This window comes from Sapajus apella, unplaced genomic scaffold (genome assembly GCF_009761245.1).
Source record: "Sapajus apella isolate SASKATOON/1434 unplaced genomic scaffold, GSC_monkey_1.0 scaffold65, whole genome shotgun sequence".
Classification (NCBI taxonomy): Eukaryota; Metazoa; Chordata; class Mammalia; order Primates; family Cebidae; genus Sapajus; species Sapajus apella.
The window spans coordinates 3,159,403-3,183,406 of record NW_022437005.1 but is presented as its reverse complement, the minus strand read 5'-3'; the positions used below and the strand labels follow the sequence as shown (position 1 = coordinate 3,183,406).

At 44.0% G+C, this 24,004-nt stretch overlaps 1 protein-coding gene across 6 annotated transcripts in view; it reads left to right on the top strand.

The window, feature by feature from the left end:
• Nucleotides 1-9,519, top strand: part of KIF16B (kinesin family member 16B) — a 302,210-nt gene extending 292,691 nt beyond the window's left edge. For 4 of the 6 annotated variants that reach the window (XM_032248037.1, XM_032248034.1, XM_032248036.1 and 1 more), the window contains one exon: nt 1,760-3,059. In XM_032248037.1, coding sequence (XP_032103928.1) covers nt 1,760-1,918 — 159 coding nt within the window. In that variant the 3' untranslated portion in view covers nt 1,919-3,059. Of the gene's footprint in view, nt 1-1,759; nt 3,060-6,401; nt 8,137-8,866 lie in introns of those variants that run through there. The other 2 variants (XR_004259830.1, XM_032248035.1) reach the window with 2 other exon arrangements.
• Nucleotides 9,520-24,004: the final 14,485 nt, after the last annotated feature.

Below are 24,004 nucleotides of genomic sequence, written 5' to 3'. Positions count from 1 at the left end.
GCCGATATCACACCACTGCACTCTAGCCTGGGAGACAGAGTGAGACTCCGTCTAAAAAATATGTATATATGTACAGTTTATCATGCATCAGTTTTACTTCCATTAAGTGTAAAACATTGGACTAGAAGATTTTTAGAAACTAAGTTATTTTACAAGTTTTCTTGTTAGTAGTCCTTGTTAATATTTTGAAGGAGAATTAACAAATTCTCCTTGAGTAGAATGTCTCCTTTCTGAAATTTCAGGTTGGCAATTCATAGAGGTAGCTAAATTCTACTTTTTCTACTTCCTCTTTTCAACTGTGGCATTGTTGACATTTGGACCAGATAGTTCTTTGTCAGAGGGGCTGTCCCGTGGGTCGGAGGATGTTAGCAGCCTCCCTGGCCAGCATCCACCAGGTGCACTGCCTGTGCACACCCAGGTGACACTCAACACTGTCACCAGACACTGCCGAACACCCTGTGGGGCAGAACTGCCTCTTGTTGGGAACTACTGCTCCAGGCTTAGGCCATGGTGCTTAGATAGATTTTTTTGTTGTTGTTACTCAGAGTGCAAAATTACTTGTTTAATTCCTAAGATTGTGCCAGGGTTGTTTGTGTTTTTTAAGCTCACTGAGACAATAGTAAAGGCTTGGGTCTAACTCCTTCCCTCCAGCCCATTTTCTATTATAGATGAGATTTGCCTGGCCTAAAATATATTGCCTATTCTTGTGTGCCCTCTTTTCCTTTAACACATCCCTCCAGCTCCCATGTCTGATTTTATCCCCAGTTCCCAGAGCCTAGTCTCACACATGCTTTGCTTTCTCGGTGCCAAAAAAGGCAGATAATGTTGCGACAAACATGTGCAGCAGGGGTCTGCAGCAATTAATCTTAGTAAGGATTCCTTTTTGTTGATGCTTATAGGATTTGCAAAAAGATCTGTAAATTTCAGTGCATGGAACTGACCCTCTTGTCCCCAGTATTTCTTTTCCTTTATTTTATAAGAAGGATTCAAAGCAGATACTGACCATGCAGTTTCAAAATACCAATAAGCAGCACATTTACCCTTGTACAGATGGCCAGCCCTGTTTTTTTTTTTCCCTTTTAATCGCCTTTCTATTTAATGAGTAACTTGGCGGGGCGCGGGGGGACCAGGGAAATGACTTTTTTAAATAAGAGATGAACTAGTGACACTGTGGCTGAGAGGCACATCCCCTGTGACTGGCACCCTTGGTATTTCGCTGGGCACTGTCTGCCGTAGACCTGAGGCAGCGCTGCCCTGAATCCGCAATCAGTGCTGAGCCAAAGATATTTCTCCTGTGCATATGTGTTTTGTGGCTCCGTCTTCTCTGGTTGGTCTGATGATAACTGAGACAGTGGAGGACATTCCTCACCCTCTGGCTTTAATGACAATGATAGCACTTTCCAGGTGGATGGGAAGTTGTTTCTGGACATTTCTTCTCCTCTTCTTGACTCCTCCCAATAATATCTTGACCGTGTTCTTTTTTATTGATTGAGTGGATGATCGATTGATTGAGACAGGGTCTTGCTCTATCACCCAGGCAGGAGTGCAGTGGCACAATCACAGCTCACTGCAGCCTCCATCTCCTGGGCTCAAGTGATCTTCCCACCTCAGTGCACCACCATGCGGCTAATTTCTGTATTATTTGTAGAGATGGGGTTTCTCCATGTTGCCTGGACTGGTCTCAAACTCCTGAGCTCAAACGATCCACCGGCCTTGGCCTCCTAATTGACTGTGTTCTTAACTCTTGTCTCTTCCACAGAAATACCTCAGGGACTTTTTCAGCATGATGCTCCAGTCCGCAACATCTCCCCTCCACATCAACAAAGTGGGGCTGACTCTCTCGAAACATACGATTTGTGAGTTTTCACCATTCTTCAAGAAAGGTGTCTTTGACTACAGCAGCCACGGGACGGGGTAGAGCCAGGGGTGACGGAGGAACCCCCAAAGCAGTGCCTTCTCATCGAAGCAGGCTCCGATGCAGGGCAGCTCCCCATGCGAGGATCCGGGTCTGCCTCCTCCTGCTGAAGGCAGACGTGCAGCAGCAGGCCCGGGCCACCTCGCGTTTTCATACCTAGTGCCTGAGTTTGGGGATGGGATGCTTTGCCTGCTGATGTGACACTGACAGGCATTCATTATTATTCCATTGCGGTTGAACGTGGCCTTTTCCTACAGAGCTTCCTTCTCACTGCGCAGTGAACTTCGTCCCCTGTGGCAAGATAGGTGGCTTGGCCATTGTGGGCTCCCTGAGCCAAGCCAGCCTGGGACCTCCCAAAATGGGTGGCTTATCAGACCACCCTTAAATGACTTTCATCTGGTTTCCTCTCTCACCAAAATGTACTCATATTTTTTATATTCCTTCCATGTGGCTGGCTGTATTCCAAGAAAAGCATTTTAAATTATTTTATTGTATTTTTTCCCTTATTTGAATCAGAAGTTTTATATAAAACCTAAACACTGATGTTTACACAGAATTTCATATTCTGCAAAAGGGATTTTTGATCCAATCATGACTAGGGTCTTCCATGCTTGACAAATTGGATGTAGACAACATCACTTAAAATTTCTATAAATCCCTACAAATAGGATATTTATTTAACCTTGAATATTCAAGAACGTTCTCCCAAATCTAAATGGCTACTACTGTGCATTCTGGAGCTTTTTCTGCTAAACACAAAATGAACACAAAGCTAAAGTCATAATTTTAAGTATTATTTCATTCACATTTTTTGTTACAGAATCTACTGGGTCTTTAGCTGGAAAACTAGAATTTATAGCAGTTTATTGATGATACCTTAAATTACTCAGGACTTAATGTAGCATTGCACTTCTGTCTACAGTAAAAGTGCTTTGTTTTACTAAAGACAAAAAATGTGAATGGAAAAATATGTATGTGGTATATACTCAAATGTATATAATTCTGTCTGTAGATTTATATATGTACACATTCTGTACAATAGTTCCATCAAAATATGTAATCATACCAAATTTTGTTAAATGTATTTGCTTTTTGAAAATTTAAATTGAGCTGCTATCAATATTAAATGAAGTTATGGCATCTACCCTGTAGCTCAGTTTATTTTAAGTCTATGACATGATCATTCCTACTAGTCTGTTTAAACTTTGATCTAATGTGCTTGGAAAGATAAATAATGTATAACTTAGCATTTGTGTTACAGAAGATGCAGTGATAGTAAAGATTGAAGTCAGAAATGAATGGTTAACAGAACCTGTTTACATTCAGACTTCTAGAGTATGCCTTCACAACAAAGTTCTCCAATCCTAAAAAATATGTGTAAACATGCAGTTTTCCCTATATGGAGGAAAACTATTGCACTAATTAAATATCATAGTTTAGTGTGAAAAAAATGATATTTTTGCTGCAGAAGGACCTGCTTTTGTCTGCAATTGTGATTACAGGCATAGGTTTCGGAGCAATTACTACCAGAGAATTTCAAACTAGAGATTAAGGGATAAGACCTGGGTGGATAATAATTAACCATAGGTCATTTATTTAAGAGGAGTCTTAAGCACTAAAGATGGTCCCTCATTTGCTGAGTAAACTAAATGGTTTTTCTTCAAACTGACCAGATAATCCATCTCTTGGCCTTTGAGGCCAGTTTTGGAGACTAGGCTCCTGGCAAGCGTTTTGTTAAAATCACACAATGGCTTGGCAAGAATAAATAGACATATGTTTGTAAGAAGTGCAGGAATCAGAAGATCCTTCTAATCCTCACTTTAAAGACAGTTGAATCTAGAGTTTGAGCACTGCTAGCAAGCTCTGGCTAGAGCCGGCTCTAACATGGAAGTCGTTTTGCCTCTCTGGGCCTCAGTCTCCCCATCTGAAAATGAAGCTGTGGCACTGGATGGTTTCTGGAGTTTCATTCCAGCCCATTGTTACAGCAGAGGAATAAGCCATTTCATTCGGACTCATTACAGGCCTCGTGTGTGGACGTGAAGTACATTCTTCCAGTCTGATTCAAAGGCAGCTGGTTCTGAATAAAACATGAGGGAAAGCTGAAAAGCAAATGAAAAGTCACATCTAAACAAATAACAGAATTCCTTTCTGGAGTGAAGATAAGACAAATGACAGAGTTAGGATAACAAATGGAAACTCCATTGATTTGGACTAATTTAAAAGAGTAAAAGAAAATTAGCAAATGGAGATTTTATTACTTTGAAGTCATCAAATAACAAAGTAATGCCAAGCTGACCACTTTAGACAATTCAAATGGAAGTGCCATGAACATGAATAGTTTTGCAGTCAGTTGGACAAATCTAAGGAATTTAAACAATTTTTTATTTAAGTAGTTTTGGCATTCCCTCCTAAGTCCTGCTTGCATGATAAATATGTGTACCACATTTGTTTATAATCACTGGTATGGTAATCTTCTGCCCAGTTCCCACTTCGACCTTGCTATTGCCGAATTAGAAAGATTCAAATTTAACCCTGTGATTAATTTTGGCATATGAATAGGGAGTAACAAAGTCATACTGGCTTCCCCAAGGACTGGCATCTAGAAGATTCTATGGCTTATAATAGGGGAATGCCTTGAAGATACATACACAAACAGGGTATCCCACCCGAGAGCCACTTCTATTTATATTTTTATACAGAAAGAGCTATTTTTGCCCAATTTGGGCCCTGATCTACTCAGAGCCATAGGCAGCCTATGTGTCCAAGTCTGGGCAGAAGCAGCCAAAAGCTTTCACGGTGCAGGCCCCCTCGGGGAGCAGCTGTGGTGCAGGTCATGTTGGTGTTCTAGATTCAACTTTTAAAGACACGATTTTTTTTTCTGGACACATCTCCTGCAGCACATAATCGCGAGACCCCATTTCCTCAGATGGGCACTCAGAGATGGGGAGCTGTGTGCTAAGGGGATGTGGCTCCTTACCAATATCTGAGCCTGCCACAAAGCTTGCCTCGTCCCCTCGAAGAATGTGCATAGCGATTCAGGCCTGACATGCTTCAAACAGTAGCATTAGGTTTTCAAGTACACTCTCATTTATAAATGCCTAAAATGTTGCCTTGATTAAAATGTTGCCTTGAAGTGTCATTAGTTGACAGTTGAACATCTCTGCCACAGGAGACCCTTCTCCTCCCTTAATTTTACACACCTATAGGAGGGGTTCAGATCCAATTTTATCTGAAAGGTCTTTTTTTATGTTAAATAAAAGAAGGGGAGTAGAAAAGTTAGGCAAAATAAATTCATGGCAAAATTAACTGGAGCTGGGAGGGACAAGGACAGTGAGATGGCAAAATTAACTGCTTTAGTTTTACTCAGCTTACCATGACAGGTGATTTATATTTTGGGAAATCTAATTAAAGACCATTAATCTACGGAGACTCATTCTTGACAAGTTAAACCTTGTGTATTCCTCCTTTCCAAAACAGACTCTTTTCACATACAAGAAGACCTGGCTATTGACTTTCTTGGTTTTTGGGTTTTGTTTGTTATTTTTGTTTTTCTGCTGAGACTGCTTTTGCTGATGACAATTCATTAGATGGGAAATGATTTCACAGTACTCAATTTTGAACTTTGCACCTAGGGACTTATTTTCAAATTGAAAAAAAAAATTGTTCATTATTACAGACCAGTAGAACCCTATTAAACTTTAAAATGGTAGAAGGGACAAAAAGGCAGTTGACTGAACTGAAGGAGTTGGAGGATGTGAGTTCATCCTTGTTACCTGCAAGTAGCACATTTATGCACTTATGATCCTGGAACTCCGGGCACTAGGCTCTGGCACATCTCCCAAGGTTGCCCCATGCCTTTCTAGAAAGCTCTCCTGTGTGTCTCTTGCAAAATTGACTAAATGCAAACGTCCTTTCTTTGACTATCCTCGTTTGAAATACACTCTTTTATTTGAAAAGGAAATAATGAGGTTTTTTCCTAAGGCTTATCTTTAACACTGGGAATTTGAAGTTTATGGACTTGGTTTTGCCCCTCTTCATGGCTGGAAAGGCAGATTCTTGCCCATTCAGAGAGAGACAAATGGATATATTTGCCAAAAGATGGATAAGCCATCTTTCTGTAAACACTGAAGATGGGGAAGTGCATGAGGTACAAGATGGGAAATGCATAAAGGAAAATGCAAAAAGTTCTATAAGATTAAAATATAGGAAATGGTTTGGTAACATCAAGACATATCACCAGAAAGAGGGAAGCCTTTCTCCAGAGTTTAAATCCAGTGGGGGGTGGGGGGGGATGTGTAAAATATAATTAAAGATCATTGCCTGAAAGCAGAATTCATTTCCTCAAATTCTCTTCCACAATTAATATTTGCAGAAGTGTTTGTGTCTTTCCAGTAGCACTTACAGTTGTGCCTGAGAGCATCTCACTGGAGAACAGCCTTGGGGTTTGCCATTCCTGCAACTCCAGTGTTCCTTCCCACTCTTGCAGAAGGAAGGAAGGAGGGCCGGCTACAACTGCTATGTCAAAGCTGCCAGGACTATCTCCAGAGAAAAGAACAACTGAGAACAATAAGAAACACCAGTTTGTGGTAATTAAGGGTTTTTTAAAAAAATATTTGCACTTTGGTTGATTATTCTAAACTCCATTAGCTTTTCTCCTAAAAACGAGCTAGAAGCCAAGGGAAAGGAGTGGGGTGGGCTCCCATCACAAATGGCTTTTTGGTGTAGTACTTGAAGTTTGATTTCAAGGAATGTCATAAGAACAGTTGACCCACAGAGGGTGCAAGTCTTCAGCTGCAGAGTGATTAAAATACTGGCTACTTATCCCTTACAAGTGAATGGGAAAGGCTACGTTTACATTTATGAAGGGTTTTCAGTGCTTTCTCCTAGAGCAACAGTGTCTCAGCACATCTCTGTGTACTTGTTTTTAGTAAAGAATTTCTGGTCAAAGAGTACAGCATTCCCTTGAGGGTGTGGGACATGAAGTGTTCCTTCAGACTTCTTAGCTGAAGAGCTTGGATGAGTTGGGCATTGGAAGAGTTGCCCATGTGTGCAGCTCTGCTCAGAAGACACTGGTGCCAGCCAGGGTCTTCTCCCACACACCTCAAGCCTGCTGCTGAGCATGGGTCCTCATCTCATGAGCATACACAGTATGCCATTCTTCCCTGCCTGCCGCCCCCATGGCCCCTCTCTCACTCTGTACCCCTTGGGGGCTGGGGGCTGGGAGGGACAAGGACAGTGAGATGTCCAAGGTATTTGAAGTTGGCCTGAGAAAGTTCATAAAGAATGGAGGACGCTTGCCCTGCTTGAAGCCACCTGTGTAGATCTGTTTCATGGACGCCTCCCCAGCCCCTCCTCCTGCAGTGGACGAGGGAAGGGAACTCTGACCGTTCATGCAGATCCTCTGGCCACCTAGTTGAGAAGGAGCATGGCACAGAGAATGCAGAGCAAGCTGGCTATGTCCTTCTTACTCCTTGTTAGAGAAGAGTTCGTTCCTCATCGGAGCCCTGCAATCCACCGTTCAGTCAATGAACACACATTCATGAGCATCTTCTATATCCTGGCCCAGGGCCCAGTGCTGTACACACAGAGGTGGGCAACATGGGCATCGCAGCCAGAGGTCCTCCCTCTGGGAGCTCCCATTCCACTCAAGATGTGGACCAATAATTGCACAACTGTATGACTGCAAATTGTGATACATGTTTTGATGGAAAAGTCAAGGATGCTGGGGAGCAGGTGCTAGAGAAACAGTCTAGTCCGGGAAGCTCAGAGGCTCCCAGGCAAGCCATATTTGGGCTGAGACCTAAGAGATGAGAAGTGAGTGCCAGAGACATCAGCCCAGATTGAGAAAAGACCTTGCACGGCAGAAATCGCCCACCCTGGCTATGACATGAAGAGACCGACAGGAGAGGGTAGGATTGGAGAGGCAGGTAGAGGCCAGATTAAAGGGCGCCTGAAAGCTTGCTGACCAGAGTTTTGTAAAGGGTATCATGTTTTCCCATCAGCTACCACTGTTTCAGGATATTCCTGGAGGAGGAAAGATAAGAGCACATGACCACCTAGACTCAGCCTTCAAACTCACCCATAATAGGGAGAAAGAAACAAGCTTCCAAATAAATATTAAGCAAGGACAAGATCAGAGTGGAGAGTGCTGTTCCACACCATGCAGGGGGTGGCTGTTCTGCCCTTTTCCTTTGACCTTTGGTGCATTTGGAGTTCTGAGATTTCAGAACTCAGAACTCAGTTCTGATTTCAAATCTCAGTTCAAGAGATTTCAGGCTCTTGCCGTGGAGAAGCATGATCTCCTCACACCCTCAGATGCCCAGCCACAGTGTGTCCAACTTATGTACTGCAGCAGCCAGCAGGCCCAAGTAAAGTTTCTGTCCTGTCTTTGGGCTCCTAACTAATCCTTGCTTTGTGAACAGAAGACAAAAAGCCCCATGCAGGCACAGCTATGACAAAGCTACGTGCTTGCCATGGGGCTCAGTTTCTGGCTTAGACCAGCGATTGCACAAGAGCATTGTGTCCTTAAGCCCAGGGATGCCGAGGCATCAAATAATCTGTGTACCTTCTGGGCCTCAACATAATCGTCTCTGCCTCGCCCATAAATGAAAAGATTATTTTTAGATTAAACAGGATGTCCTATAAATTCATGTTAATATGATGTGTCTGTGTGGGGCCATCAGAAATGGGTTGCTCAATCCATGTCTTGCATTTACAGAGAACCCCTTTGCTGGAATAGAACACAAAAGCTCAGCCACCCTGAGTGTGTGGTTCAGTGAAGCAGTAGCAGGTCAGTATCTATGGAGCACATGGCTGATACGCTGATACTGAAACCGGACCAATGGTCCCATAGAACTGATGTTTATGGTTTCTTTGAATAAACAGAAAATGATCCTCCCAGAGTTAAAACTTGAGAAAGTTACATTAGTCTTATCTGAGTTCCTTTCTCAGGAAACCAACCATCAGTCCTCCCAGATGACATCAAGGAGCTGGACTTCACCAGATTACCACATCTGGATAAGGAGACATAGACCCCTCACCCAGTATGACTACCCAAGTGACTATCTGCCTCCTGTTGAACAACTCCACTTTGATACCGCACCCTAATTTCTGTTTTATGGTTACATTTCTTCCCTGCTATATAAACCCCTAATTTTAGTTGGTCAGGGAGATGGATTTGAGACTGATCTCCCATTTCCTCTGCTGAAGCATCCAATTAAAGCCTTCTTCCCTGGCAGTACTCATCTCAATGATCGGCTTTCTGTGCAGCAAGCAACAGGACCTAGACCAAAACCCTGGCATTTAAGTAGGCCCTAACCTAGGGCCTCCAAAAAATGTCGGCATGGTCCAGTTTGTATAAATTCAGTGCTGTTACTCAAAAGGACAATTGTACTTAATATATGAATTCACTGGAACAGTTGGTGAACTAACTTCTCACTTTGGTGCAAGCAGAAAAGGTCCTCTTAGTCCCTCCCGATGGCATCATCACCAGTGGGGGACAGACTACCACTGGCCGTGGCTGCAGCAAGTGACAGCTTCCCACAAAAGCAAGAGGCCCTGAGGGGCCAGGCCACATCTCAGGTGAGGAGAAGTTGCAGCAGGATGGGGGTGGCGGGGAGTGATCAGGTGGGGAGGGGGTGCCTAGCTTCTCTACAGCCTCTGTGTCTCCCAAACAGCCACATGCCTTTTCCCTGATCCTGATAATGCTCACAGCTGTTCCGCCTCAAAGGCCTTCTTTCTCAGAGTGCTAAAGCAAGAGTTTATTTTGGTGCAAATAAAGATCCTTCAAAGGTAATCTCTCTGAGTAGTTCTTGCCCAAGGACACATCTATTGAAGTTAAAGGCCCGAAGAAGGAGGAGCTGGACTCTATAGGGCTTTCCAACTGCACGTGATGCTACTTTTTGACATCAAGTAAGATGCCACACCATCTCCACATGCCACTTTCCTACACACGGGATGTGACCCTGATGAGCTGGGTAGGGGTCCTGATGATGGTTAGGGGTGGCAAAAGCCCTGTTAGTTTTCCAGAAAACCACAACCATTCTTCCACCAGAGGCCATTGTTTCATGTTCGAATCGGGGGGAAAGTCTCCATCTGTGCCAGCAAATCTGCTGGTAAAGCAGTAACCACGGCAGATGAGGAATGGGCTGCAGCCCCTCAGGGCCCCAAAGAGCACAACTTCAGCATGTTGTTTTATACCTCCAGGGAGTCTGCACTTCTCAGAGTGACCAAGACAGGAGGACCAGTTATTTCTTGCATTTTTTCCTCTTTCTGTGGTGGGGCAGCAGTTATATCACCTGTACTGGTTTGTGAGACATTCTCCAATCTCCCAGCAAAAGCACAGGTCATGAGCAGGACAGCATTGCACCTGGCTGGAAACGAAAGAATGTCAGAGCTAGAAGGAGCCTTGAAAACAATCTGGATCCAGGGGCCATTCGGGGGCTAGACAGACATGATAGATGTGAATGGAGAAGACAGGTTCCACCAAAAGAAATTCAGGTTACAGAATAAAAGTGTCCACCCAGGCCCCGGCTGTCATAGACACAGGCTGTACTCTGCCCATGGCTGCCATTCACAGTCTAATGAAAAACGATCTGTGAAGGAGGTTCTGACTTACCCAAGTGACAAAGCTAATTGGGACCTGAGTCTCAACGTTATGTGTTAACTGCAGGCTCCCTGCCACTGCCTGGATTAGAGAAAAATGCTGACTGCATCAGTCATGGGTGAGGCAGGAAGTAGAAGCCACACCAGTTATTTTCATAAACAGAATTTAAAATAATTACAGTTAACAGAAAAGGGAAAAAAAAATACGAGAACTCCAAATTGTCACAGAGGTTATAACTATGCAAAGCATCTGCCTCTCTTGGGGCTGGGGGAGCATGGAATTATTAATATGCAGAAGCATGGAGGAAAAGCCCCCACAGTGCTGAAACTCACCCCCGGGAGGAGGGGACATCGGCCAATGGTGCTGGTGTCTCTGAGCTGAAGGAGGGGTTTGTGGGGCTGGGACCACAGCCCCTGAGGGGGTGTGCTGGCATCTCTGAGGGTCAGGGCACAATGAAGCTTGTTGGCAAATGGGAAAATTGCAACTAGACCCAGCTGCTGCTCCTGGCAGGCACTTGCACTGCCTGGGGGAAGAAGTGTGGCTGAGATGATGCTGACAAGAACAGGAAGTGATCTCCTGAGGAAAAGGAAGCAGGCAGGAAGTGCTGCTGGAGGCTGCTCTCGGGAACAGGCAACAAATACAAAGGAGCAGGTCCCTTCTCCCTCCTCCAGCCCTGTGCTCTCCCTTGAGTGCCTGTCTTGGCAGAGCCTACTAGGGAGCATCTGGCAAAGCAAGAATCAGGTTTACAGGTCCCAGCCCCAGCATCCCATAGCAGAGGAGAGAAGGGTGGGTTTGAAGCTGGAAAATACGAGCTTATTAATTGGCACCCTGTGCTTTTGCTTCGGTTGAAGCTGAGACTAACCCTCATCAGCTCATTAACTCCAGGAGACCAAACTGGAAGCTGTAACCCTCCAAGTACCCCAGCCCCCCACAGTTATCACTGGGCATTCTGGAGCTACTGCCTATGCCAGTTGCTGGGCCAGGGACACCCAAGCCTGGGAGTTAATTTGCATGGCCTCTGCCCTCTGGGAGCTTACCCAGCAAGGGCCAAATGTGTCCCAAACTATTATCAGGTGGTACAGGGGACTGGACGCTCTTCTCTTGAAGCAGCAGCCATGGCCATGGGGTGGCTGCACCGTACAGTGTCCATCTGCCCACGTGCTCTTCTGCCTCACCCAGACTGTGCCACGGGCTTGTTTTCCTGAGATGATAAGAATTGCTCAAAGACTGCTTTAGAGAAGGAACCCAAGCATCCCAGGACACCCATTCCTGGACTACGATGATAAGTTTCTTCTCTCTTCTTCCCTCCATGACCAAGAAAGCTGCTTCGGTAACTTAAGAAAATGCATCTGGGAGAACTCGCTCTAGTTCCATGGCCATGTGAGGCAGAGCCACATTGTGGATAGTCCCTGTGGGCAAAAGATGAGGATGTTTCCTGAGCATCCCTTGGGAAGTAAGCTCTACAGCCCAGGGCTGCGGGACCCGCAGTTATATACTACTGAGGAAATGCAGTGGCTTCTTATGCTCTTCTTGCAGCTGTCAGCAATCCTTTGCTAATCCATATTAGAATTGTCTCTGTTCCCCACAGCCTCGCCATTCAAGGTGAGCAGGTTCATCTCCTACCCAAATGACTTGAAGTGCCACTCACCTAAGAAATAAGTTAGTTCTCTGTGTTAGTTCTCTGAGGCAAGATCAACTGTAACATTCCTGGCACTGGGCATGACTTTGACCTTCAGAGACCTGAAGCAGCTGTTTTCTTGACTGTTTTGAGCTTCAGAACTTGTAAGTAGCTATTTCCTGAAGATAACTCCTATCCCATAAGAAGACACAGGAGGCATAGTTTGGTCTTGCTTTTCCCAGCCTCTGACTGGTTTTTCTGCATGACTGCTGTTCTGATGTGAGGCCAGCTCTGCCAAGCCATGAATCTAAGAGCTGCCTTCCCATTTGAGCTTTTCCGCTCACCTATGCCAAAAGGTAGATCAAAGGGGTGGGAGAGGAGGTGGAGGTGGAGGAATTATATAGGAAATGTGTTCTGGAAGAGAACTGGCCACATCACAAGAAATAATTCTGATGGCATAGAAAAGCCTTCTAGCTCCGGGGCTCAAATGAAATAAAATCCTCAGGAAATGAAATGAACATTTAGCATTTGCTTGTGTTAAGGACTCACCCCTCCATGCAGCCCACAGTGGCTGGGTTGGTGTTTGTTGGTCTTCCTCTCAATATAGATACTCTCCAGGAAGCTCAAGGAATTTCATTTGTTTTCATTAAATTTCCTAGTACAGATGACAGATGATCAACTCATGGGTGTGAGGATGACAAGTAGTTGTGAGTACATCTGATCAAAAAGAAAGCTTCATCTTGTTTGCAGTGAAGATGCCGGGAGCTGTAATGGTCTCTGCCTGCCATCTGAGAAGCGCACTGTCACAGGGCTTATCAGTGGAGACAAGGCAAAAACACAGCTATGAATTCAGGGGAACTCAGCTGACAGTGAGGTTTCTTCAGCAGGGGCAGTCTGAATAGAGGAAAACATATTTTCAGCGGTCTCTGTAACTAACCACCACCCGCTTGATAGAGAGGGAATAGCGAAATACTGATAATCCAGGAAATCTGTGCAAGCGTTGAGATTCATCTTCCTTTTCCGCCACCCTGTGAACGAAAGTCTCTCATTCTGAATCCAGGTGTCTGAGTTGTACCGTTTTTCCTCCTCTGTGAGCAGGAAGGGCTGAGAATGGCTGACGTGCCATCTTTGCACTGCAGTGTTGAAGAGTTGTAAACACTGTGAAGCATCCGTGGAAGCTTGGGGGCATTGCTGCTTCCTGAGCCCCTCTGTGATATCCTAAGGGAAAGTCAAAGGCAGAGATAGTTTTAACATGATATTTAAGCTTAAGCCTCTCACATGCATAGACTCCTTCCAAGGTCCCTGAGTGCTCCTGTGAAGATGGGAAGGGAAGCATCAGTTGGGCCAGTCACAGGGGAGTGGGGTGGAGGATTCTGCTCCAGCCTGAGGATCCCCCATACCCCTGGTGGTGATGCCACTGAGGCCCCCGGGCTGCTTCCATTACCCACATCAGCTAAAGAGTGGTGGGGGAGGGTATGATCAAAGACTGCCCCAGGACCTGCCCTTAGGCTACAAGCACTGTCCACACACTGGCGTTTCCAGTAAGAACTTGTGATGTCAAGGAAATCCTAACATCTGTTTCCTCTGGAGAAGATGATGATGTGTCATTGTCTGATGCAGACACGGTCAAATAAAATGCAGCAAAAGAAAGTGGAAAAAAGCACTAGAGAACTGGCTCAAGCAGTAAATTCCTGATGACTATTTCATGTAATTGCTGTAAGATTCCATTTGTATGACAAACTCAAAAAACGCAAAACCACACGGACAGCAGACAGGTCAGTGGGTGCCAGCAGGGCAGTGGGCGGTGCCGCGGGGGAGGGGCTGACTACAGGGGGCAGCAGGAGGGGATGTTTTGGGGTGAGAATACCGTTTTGTGTTTGCCAAAACTCACAGAACCATATGTTGGAAAGGGTGAGTCGTACTGTCTGTGAGTTATTCAGTAATTTTACTCAGTAAAATGTGTCGACTTAATGACTGCGTTCCACACCGTGCCTATTTCTTTTTTCTTCCTTTTGAAGACAGCTAGCATAGTCCTGTGGGGGAAAAACAAAACTTTTGCCACCAAAATCCCTGTTGTGAGCTTAGACCCCAGGGCCTGACTCTCATGGGAACTCGAATTTGTTCAAGAAGCTGTCTCCTCCCACAGCCAGTTAGCACACATATGGCGGCTACTGTTTCAAGATCAGGAGGTGCCCACTGAATGCTGTAGATAGAGCGGTGACTTAGCCAACACCACACTCTTCCCTCTCTCCCACTTTCGCCTTCTCTCCTCCTTCTTTCCTCTCCCTTCTTCCTTCCCCTGCCTCTTCCCTGTGAGTGTTCAAAATGTTTCCACCATCTCAGGGCTAAAAGAACATTGGCCCAGATTAGGTCAGCATGATTCTTATTGGAAGAGGGATTCAGCAGGCTTTCACCCCAGTCCCGCAAGTTTCTAGGAAGACTTCCTAGAGGCAAAAGCACGAAATTCACCTGAGAATGCAAGAAGGAATTCACTGGAAAGTGACAGAGGCCGGGTTCTCCAGGCAGGAGTGGAAGGTGAAGGCCACATGAGTGCGTTAGGGCCAGCAGGGGCCACGTGGTGAGGCTGAGGGAGGCGTGAGGGTGATTTGGGTGTGTTAGGACCAGCAGGGCCCCATGATGAGACTGCAGGAGGAGTGAGGGTGACCTGGTGCATTAGGGCCAGCAGGAGCCCAATGATGAGGCTGCAGGAGGATTGAGGGTGACCTGGTGCATTAGGGCCAGCAGGAGCCCAGTGATGAGGCTGCAGGAGGGCTCGTGTGACGCTGAGGCTGTTGAGGCCAAGTTAGGCAAGACTGGGCCTAGGGAGTTAGATTCACTCAGACTCAGTGGGATTAAACTCTCATGCAGTTTAACAACTGTCTGGTAGCCTTCTGCTTCCCTGGCTGACTCCCACGCTGGTGGTGAGTTCCGGGAGGACAATACCACATTCTTATTTTTATTTTGGTTCTCTTAGTTCAGTGCCTGGCATGTTCAAATAAATTGAGTTAGTATGTATGTTATGGGATGGAGGAATGGGTGTGTGTGTTTGGGATGGGGGAGTGGGCACATGCGTTCATGATGGGGAAAAGGTGTGTGTTTTGGGGTGGGTGTGATGTCTGATTTTACATTATAAAAAAGAATCCCTTAGGCTGCTACTTAGAAACAGACTTGAGGACCCACACTGAACAGAATGAGAAAAGTTAGGGGCAGAGGTGATGGGAACCTCAGCTGGGCAGCCTCTTGGGGATGGAAAGAAAGGGTGGGCATCTACAGAGGCAGAATCAACAGGATTTCATAGAATGGAGATCAAATGTGATTTCAGAGTTCACTACCTTCTAAAACTGTAAGCTGGCCTAAATTTATGGCCAGTCAGTTTGTAAAAGAAAAGAAAAAGTCAAGATTTCGGTGACTTACTTCAGCTTGAACAGACTGGAAGAGCTACCTTCAGCCCCCAAAGGTGGAGAGTTGCTTCCAGGCTCCTAAATGCATTGTTATTTCTTGTTCTAGTAAAAGGCCCAAACAAAGGGTAAAGCCGAGATTTGTAACTGGAGCCTCCCAGACATTCCAGATGTGCCGGATGAATGTGTACATCTGTGGAACATGGAAGAAGAGAGACAGTGAGTTTCTAGGAAGTCTGGAATCCACACTCTGCAACCAGACGGACCCAACCTGGGAGACCGTCATGGCTCACTGGGCATGAAATCAGATTTTGGAGGGAGAAGAGGATGTGGTTTGGCAGAGGCCCAGGGAGGGGACTCTCAGCCAGAGGTTTGTAAGGGAGGAGAGATGGCCTAGGTTTACAAACAACCAAACAGATGTGGGTGAGGGAAGGTAAGCGTTGGAGTGCTTTAGAGCCAGTTCTTCCCACTGCTGAAGTTCAACTCCTGACACTTGTTCATGCCTCCTGTATGGCCCACCATCAAATAAAGACTGAGATGAGTCAGCCTGTCCCTTTCCTCCTTCCTTCAGTCTATCAGGAGGTTTGCAGGCTTAGGTTGGGCCCAGGCCCTCTCTCCTTTCTAATCTTTCCCTCCACTGCCCACTCAGGGACAGAATTCAAAATCCAGGCCCACAGAGACCCCAAGGACACCACTGACTAAGGCATCCTGTCCAATGGAGGTTTCAGGGGCGTAAGACCATCTCCCAAAGAGGATGAAATTAGAAGCTGTATCTAGCTATAATAGATGCACTTTATTATTTACAAGGAATTGGCTTGTGCAATTGTGGGCTGGCTAAGCAAGTTTGATATCCATATAAGATCCAATATCCATCAGGCAGCATGAAGGAAGGCAAGAGTGTGGAGCAGGAATAGAACTCCGCAGGCATAGACCCCAAAGCTGTCATCACAAGTGGAACTCTCCTCACTCCCTCTCTCACACATACACCAATCCTCCTCTTAAGGCCTTCCAATGGCTTTAGCCAGGCCCACCTAAATTTCCAAGATCATTTCCCTGACTTAGAGTCAACTGATTAGGAGTTTTAATTACATCACATCTTCACAGCAGCACTGAGTGTAATGGTTAAGTTTAGGTGTCAGCTTGACTGGGTTAGAGCTTGACACCTAGAGAACTGGTAAAGCACTACTTGTGGGTGTGTCTGTGAGGGTTTCCAGAGGAGTTGCATGGGTGTCAGTGGACTGAGTCGGGGAGATGGGCCCTCAGTGTGGGTGGGCATCATCCAATCAACTGGGAATCCGAAGAGAACAAAAAAGGAGAGAAAAGGAGTTTCTCCCTCTCTCTCCTGCAACTGGGACACTCTCCCCTCCTGCCCTTGGACATCAGAACTCTAGGCTCTCTGGTCTTGGGACCCCAGGATTTGCACCAGTGGCCCCCAGGTTCTCAGGCCTTTGGCCTCCAACTGAGAGTTCCACCATCGGCTTCCGTGGTTCTGAGGCTTTTGGACTTAGACTGAGCCAGGGTCTTCAGCTTGCAGATGTCCTGTCGTGGGACTGCTTGGCTTCCATAACTGTGGGAGCCAATTCACCTAACGAATCCCTCCCTCATATATCTTCATCTGTCTATCCACTTGTCTGTCTGTCTGTCTGTCTCCTATTGGTTCTGTCAATCTGGAGAACCCTAATCCACCTAGGTTAGTATTTGATACTAACTGGGGACTGTAGCCTCACTACGAAAACTGCATCACAGAAGCCTGATTTGTACTGCAGAGCTTCCAGACTCCTCAAGCCACTGCTCAATCCGCTCCAAGCCTGAAAAGGTTCTAAGAGTTGAGACTTATCTGCAGGCCAGTGAACGAGGCTTTTGGGACGTACTAGGCAGGCTCTGAGCCTGGGAAGGAGAAGCCAATGATCTCCAGGTGTATCTGATGATCTCCAGGTGTAACTCAAGCATGGATGAAAACAGAAACAGCATCATCCCAGGGCCTCGAGAGCAAGCTCACCTTGGTTCCCCACTGGATGATAAAGAATTCTGATTGCTGTGTTAATTCTGCTGAGACACCCTTAAGCCTGCCACTCCTTCTCCCAGATCCAGTCTAAGCCAGAAAAGTATCCAGCATAATTGGTGGGAACGCTGAACTCCAGAAACGCAGCCCATGGTGAGCCACGTCTCCCAGTCCTATCCCCTGAGCGAGCTTCCTAAACTAGCATTTTATTTTATTTTGGTGAGGTAAAATGTACAGAAATAATTTACCATCTTTACCAATTTAAAGTGAGCAGTTCAGGGGTAATAAATACATGTATATTCTTTTCTCCCCCTCATTCCCTTTCCCACCTCCCCCATTCCCTTCCCAGCCTCTAATAACCACCAACGTATTTTCTGCCTCTGTGAGATCCACTTTCTTAACTCCCACACGTGAGTGAGAATGTGCAATATTTGTCTTTCTGTGCTTGGCTTATTTCGCTTAACATAATGGCCTCCAATTCCATCCATGTTGTTGCAAATGACAGGATTTCGTTCTTTTTATGGCTGAAAACTTTCCACTGTGTTTATGCTATCTCTTCTTTACCCATTCATTCTTTGATGGGCTCAGGTTGATTCCACAGCTTGGCCATTGTGAATAATCCTGCGGTAAAAACGGGAGTGCGGACTTTGATAGACGGATTTCCGTCTTTTGAATATCTGCTCCACAGAAGGATTGGTGGATTATATATACTGTAAGTGAGGATTTTAGATACACCATAGAGTGGCTGACCTGTCCAGGAGCCTGCTCTAAGGATGTGCCTTCGGGACTGAATGCGCAGGTAAATCTAGATTAGCTGGGCCTGAATGAGGTGGGGATGTTGACAGGAAAGGATGCAGATGGTGTTTACTTCAGAAACAATGTAAAGCGCAAGCTGGAAAAAAGTTTGCAACATATGTGATTAAAAAAAGCAACATATGTGATAAAGAATTACCTTATGTGTAAAGATCTCTTTCAAATTAATGAAGAGGACACATAATCCATTTCTAAATTGCTTTTCTAAATTCTTTAAGTTTTACAATGACAAAGGATATGAAGATACAGTTAATAAGAAAAGAAATTTAAGTGTCCAATGGACAGATCAATATATGTTCAACCTTATCAGAAAGTAAAAACTAAAAATGAAGTTATTTCTGGAGTATCATTTGCAATACCTTGAACTGATAAAAGTTTGAAGATATTTCTGGTACCCCACTAGAGAATGCATAGAACAGATAGACCCACGCCTATAGGAGTGCCACTGGTGCCCTCTTTCTAAGGGGCAGTATTTGTCAAAAGCCTTCACAGTTTTCCTAAGCCTGATTATCTGTAGATTGTTTGCAAATATGTCCAGAACAATTCCTCTCATCCTACGTGCCCTGACGCAGTGTGAGTTTCCATTCTCCCATCGGACATCTCAGCTTACTTGGAGACTTTCTTTGGTGAAATGCCACAGAAGTGAAGTGTGCAAGTTCTGAAGGGAGGCCGTGAGAGATCTGACAGTTTCCACTTTTGCCATCTTGGAATCCTGAGCCACCATTTAGGTCACGGTGAAAATTTTTCTGGAATTTCTATGGAGAGTTAGATATTTATTTCTACAACCATTTCTGTGTTTAAAAAGCAAACCAAGAACACATTGTTTTTCATACTTCTTGATGATTTACTTATGTTTATGAAAAGTTTTCCTAGACTGTGTGTGTGTGTGTGTGTGTGTGTGTCTATGTCTGTGTTTCTCACATGTAATGCTGCCATTCCAAAAATGAGGACCTTATAATTGATAATAAGCTTCAGTATTGTTGATTTAAACACATTACTCTCAAAGCCCTGGATGAATCTGTATTTTCTGTATTTCTGACTAGAATCCTTATTAGAACATCTTGTCTCTCCAAAATCTGGTGATAAATTTCTTTCGGAAATGCCAAATACCACTTTTTTTTTAAAGGACTGAGTCATTTGTGATGCACAAAGTTTAGAAAAAAAAAGTGGGAAACTGTAGTTTTTACCTTAGTAAAGAACTTATACTTCATCACATATTTTTTAAAAATTTATAATATTAGCAGTAAAAGACTCCGAAAATACGGGATCTTTCTGGAGAAACCTAAGTATCAGCTTTCAGCAATGCAACAGGATTCTTTAGAGGTCACAGCTAAATTCTCCAAAACCAATACATGAAATTAAGCCTTAAGTTCTGAACATGGACAGGGGATTATCCCCAGTACACAGGGAGACTCATTCCGTGGATTGTTTAAGAAAGGGGCACCTTCTTCAAAAGTGCATCATGGCTGTCCATGGTCAAAAATACACCATATTTCTAATTTTTTTTTTTGAAATTAACAAAATACTTTATAATACTGAAGTTTTTTATAGTTATTGCAGTAGAGATATATATTTTATCTCCTAATTTTTCCAAATCATTTGATCATGGCATCTTTTTTTGTTTGTTTTTGATTTCTTTGTTTGAGATGGAGGAGGAAGGGGGAGCGATTGTGGGTAGACATAAAACCTATTATAATCTCACAGAACATACTCTAGTAATTAAAAGGGGGAGGATTGAAGGATGGAAGGAAGGAAGAGGGGGAGAAAGTAGAGAAAGAAGGAAGGATGGTAGGAGATCACATAGGAAGAGGAAAAAATAAGGTCCATGATTTTAATTTATAATTCCAATCCCAAGAATGCTTGGAAGTTAGACTTTTTTCCCCCAAGTTTGATATAGTCTCATTAGGAAGAAAAACATGGCCAGAAGTGATATCAGGTTTTTAAAGTAACTTCCATGTATCCCTCTCATTGAGCATATTTCTGTGTTTTGCTGCAGAAATACTTTCAGATGACAGTGGAGTTTCCCTCAGGCCCTGATGAGGGACCACATAATCTAGGGTTGCTGGATCACATTACAGTTTCCAAATATGAAACTAGATTTAAAGTCCCGTGTCTTGAAGGGATGTTAAGAAAGGATTGTGGACCTGTTTTGCATCCATATTTTGTAGAGCTGTTTATAACAGGTACGTTCACTGCCTCTCCTATGAAGTGTGGAGAGCGCCTCCCAGATTTGTATTGGTGGTTACATACGGTCATAACGCCCCAGAAACCCAACATGCTTCCTGACACAGGACATACTTTGAAATGTCTGCTGCTCTCTTCCACTTTCTGGTGGCCTTTCCTCACTGCATTCACCTGGTCAGCATGGATGCTTAGTGATCCCTGAGTTTTATGTGCCCCAAATCCAGATGACAGTGAGCTAAGGCAGAAGCCAAAAGTATATCTCTGTTCTTCCGTATGCTACAGAAACCTTGGCATCATCATCGCCATGTCAATTCTGCGATAACGAGCTACGCCTTGGCTTGACTTGGTTTGTGTGTGTGTGTGTGTTGTGTGCAACGCATCAGTATTTATTTATTTTTATTTTTAATTTTTATTTATTTATTTTTCATTGCATTTTAGGTTTTGGGGTACTGGCTTGTTCTGTTTTGCTTCATACAGCTTTGATGACTTCCTCTGTGTAAAACATCCCATTTTAAATTAAAGAATTAAAAATTCAGAGGTAGCTCTGATGAGACAGAGGCACCCTCCGCTGGTGGCCTTGGCATTGGTACACACTCTCGTGTCCGGGATTGTGACTGCAGCTGGGGGAGCTGTAACACATATTATGAATCTTGAGTTTACGATGGTAGGTCATGACGCTGAGATAGTTGTGAATGGACAGGATTTAGCCTGCTTGTTGCTGATAAACTCATCCTTGTTTATGATGCTATTTAATGGGACCAAAGTATTTGGGGGAAGGAATAGGAATGACAATTCTCCAATTTCATGTTCTGTTTGAGCCTAACTTTTTTTTTTTTTTTTTTTTTTAGGATTAGGGGTAAGAGAAGGAGCAGGAATTAGGGAGGAGTTACTGGAGGAATGGAAAGATTTAAAAATTGAAATTATTATTTGCTCATACTAAAATCCAAGACTTTTAGAGAGACATCTTTAGGAGTTTAAGGGCTTATAACAAACACTTTGAGCTTCTTTGGAAATATTGGAGACAGAGCTCAAATGCTGAGGTGGTCTCCAAGTCAAACAAGAAAATCTCAGAGCCAAGACTAAAGAGAGACCTGGAAAAGCAAGATGGGCCTGAGTCCATGAGTGGCCTTGTGGCCCTCAGTGCCAGAGCAACTCTTGGGCAGGGCAGTGCTCTTCGCCATCCTCAGCCTCAGCTTTGGTTCCTCTTGGTGTGAATTTTATTCAACAGGTAATTTATTGAGTACCTGCTGTGCTCCAGTCTTTTATACACTGAGGAGAAGATAGGGAACACAGCAGACAGCTCTGTCAACGCTCCCAGCAGCAGGGCGGGCCACAAGCATCTGACCATTCAGATCTTGGGCTGTGAAGCCAGGTAAGGCCTTCTGCTTACTCTTAAATGCCTCATTTCTGTGAGTCTTGGGTACGTAATCTATTTCTCTGTGTCTCTTGCCAGTTGTGTTGGAGATGGCTAGCTGTCCACGAAAATTGTTCCCTACTTCCATAGAAAGAGTAGTCACTAGCCAGGCTCTTTCTATCCCAGCTCCCCACCCAGTGAAGTGTGGAATAGCGACTATTCTTACCAGTGCAATAGAAGTGTAGGTGAAGCAAAACATTTGAAGGCCACTGTTTTTAAGAAGTGGGCGCACCTGCTCCATACTTTCTTTTCTGTCCACAAGTAGAAAGACACCATAACAAAGACCCTGGGGGATGGATGTGTGTCCTTAAATCTCCACATTGAGAGAGCCACCTGCCCCAGATACTCACTGGGCAAGATATAAATTTCTACTATATTTGCTTTGTTGCATTTGGGGGTATATTTATTATAGCTGTTTAGCCTGTCTTAACTAACATACGCTCTTGTCTCCTATTCTGTAGGATATTGTTATCTCTCTCTTCCAAGTTTCAGTGTTTAACTCTCAGGAAAACTTTGTCTTTCTTCCTTTTTAACCCACTTATCCTAACCCCTTCTAATTCTTTCTACCTTTTTTTCCTGCATATTTGTATTCCTCTTAGAGTATATTTATAGTTGGGCTTCCTTTTCTTTCTATATATTTTGAAAGCTATTTAACACCCATTCTGATGACCATCTCAAATAAATAGATGATTATCTTAATATATAAAAATCTCCTACAAATAAATGGAAAAATGGAAACAGTATGCAACTATGTGGCTCGCAGAAAAGTAAATATGAATAATATGTCAAAACTATTTTCTCAAAATAAGAGAAATCTAAGTAAAACTTTATTGAGATACTTTTCCTAGAGACAAAATGTTTGTTAATACACTGTTGACAAGTGTGAGGAAATAGGCACCCTTATATATTGCTGTAGGGAGTTTAAATTAGTACAACTCCATGAAGAGCCATTTGGCAATACTCATCAAAATCACAAATGTATTTACCATTTTACCCAGAGATTCTATTTAAAGGAATTTATCTTACGGATATTTTTTACACAAAGTTATGCACGATCAAGCTTATTTATTGCAGTGGCTATAATGGTAAGATATTTTTATATAACCAAGATGTTTATCATTGAGGAACTCGCTCAATAAATTATGGTACATCCGTCACTAGAATACTAAGAGCCTTTTGAAATAATAAGGAAGATCTTTATGCTGCAGGGAAAGCAAAATTTTACCTCTTCTCTTGTAGAGTTTTAAGCTGGGTCTGAGAATTAAATTGACATAAGACATAAACCGAAGGAAAGTATACAAATATATATAAATTTTACATGACATGGGAGCCTTCATAAGCAAATGAAGACCCAAAGAAGTGGCAAAACCTAAATGCTTTTATATTAGGTTGAACAAAGAGAGTCAATTGTGGAAAAGTAAACTATGTGGGAAGCTCAAGGAAGATAAGAAGTCTTTTAACAAGGCCTGTTTGTACAGAATTCTCTTGGCTCTGACTTACTACTGTAGAATATTTCCTTTCTAATGGTACAGAGAAGGCATCTTTCACATGGGAGTTTTTATCTCATATTTCCAGAAAGAAAAGGGGAGATTAGAATGCCCTTCTTGCATTTGCTCTTTTTCAAGTGTCGTTAGCTCAGAAATAATCCTTTGCTAAAGTGGCATAGCTTGGGATGGTGTATTCTGCCAGCTGTCCATCAATGCCCAGGTAGGGATATATTAAGGAAAAGAAAAAAAGCAGAGAATTGTGTTCTATAGGACACTGCTCTTTGGGTAAAAATATATAGACCAGGCGTGGTGGCTTATGTCTGTAATCCCAGCATTTTGGGAGGCTGAGGCAGGTGGATCACCTGAGGTCTGGAGTTTGATACCAGTCTGCCAACATGGTGAAGCCCTGTCTGTACTAACAACACAAAAATTAGCTGGGTGTAGTGGCATGCGCCTGTAATCCCAGCTACTAGGGTTGCTGAGGCATGAGAATCAGCTGAGATTGCACCACTGCACTCTAGCCTGGGCAGCAGAGTGAGACTGTCTCAAAAAAAAGAAAAAAAAAAAA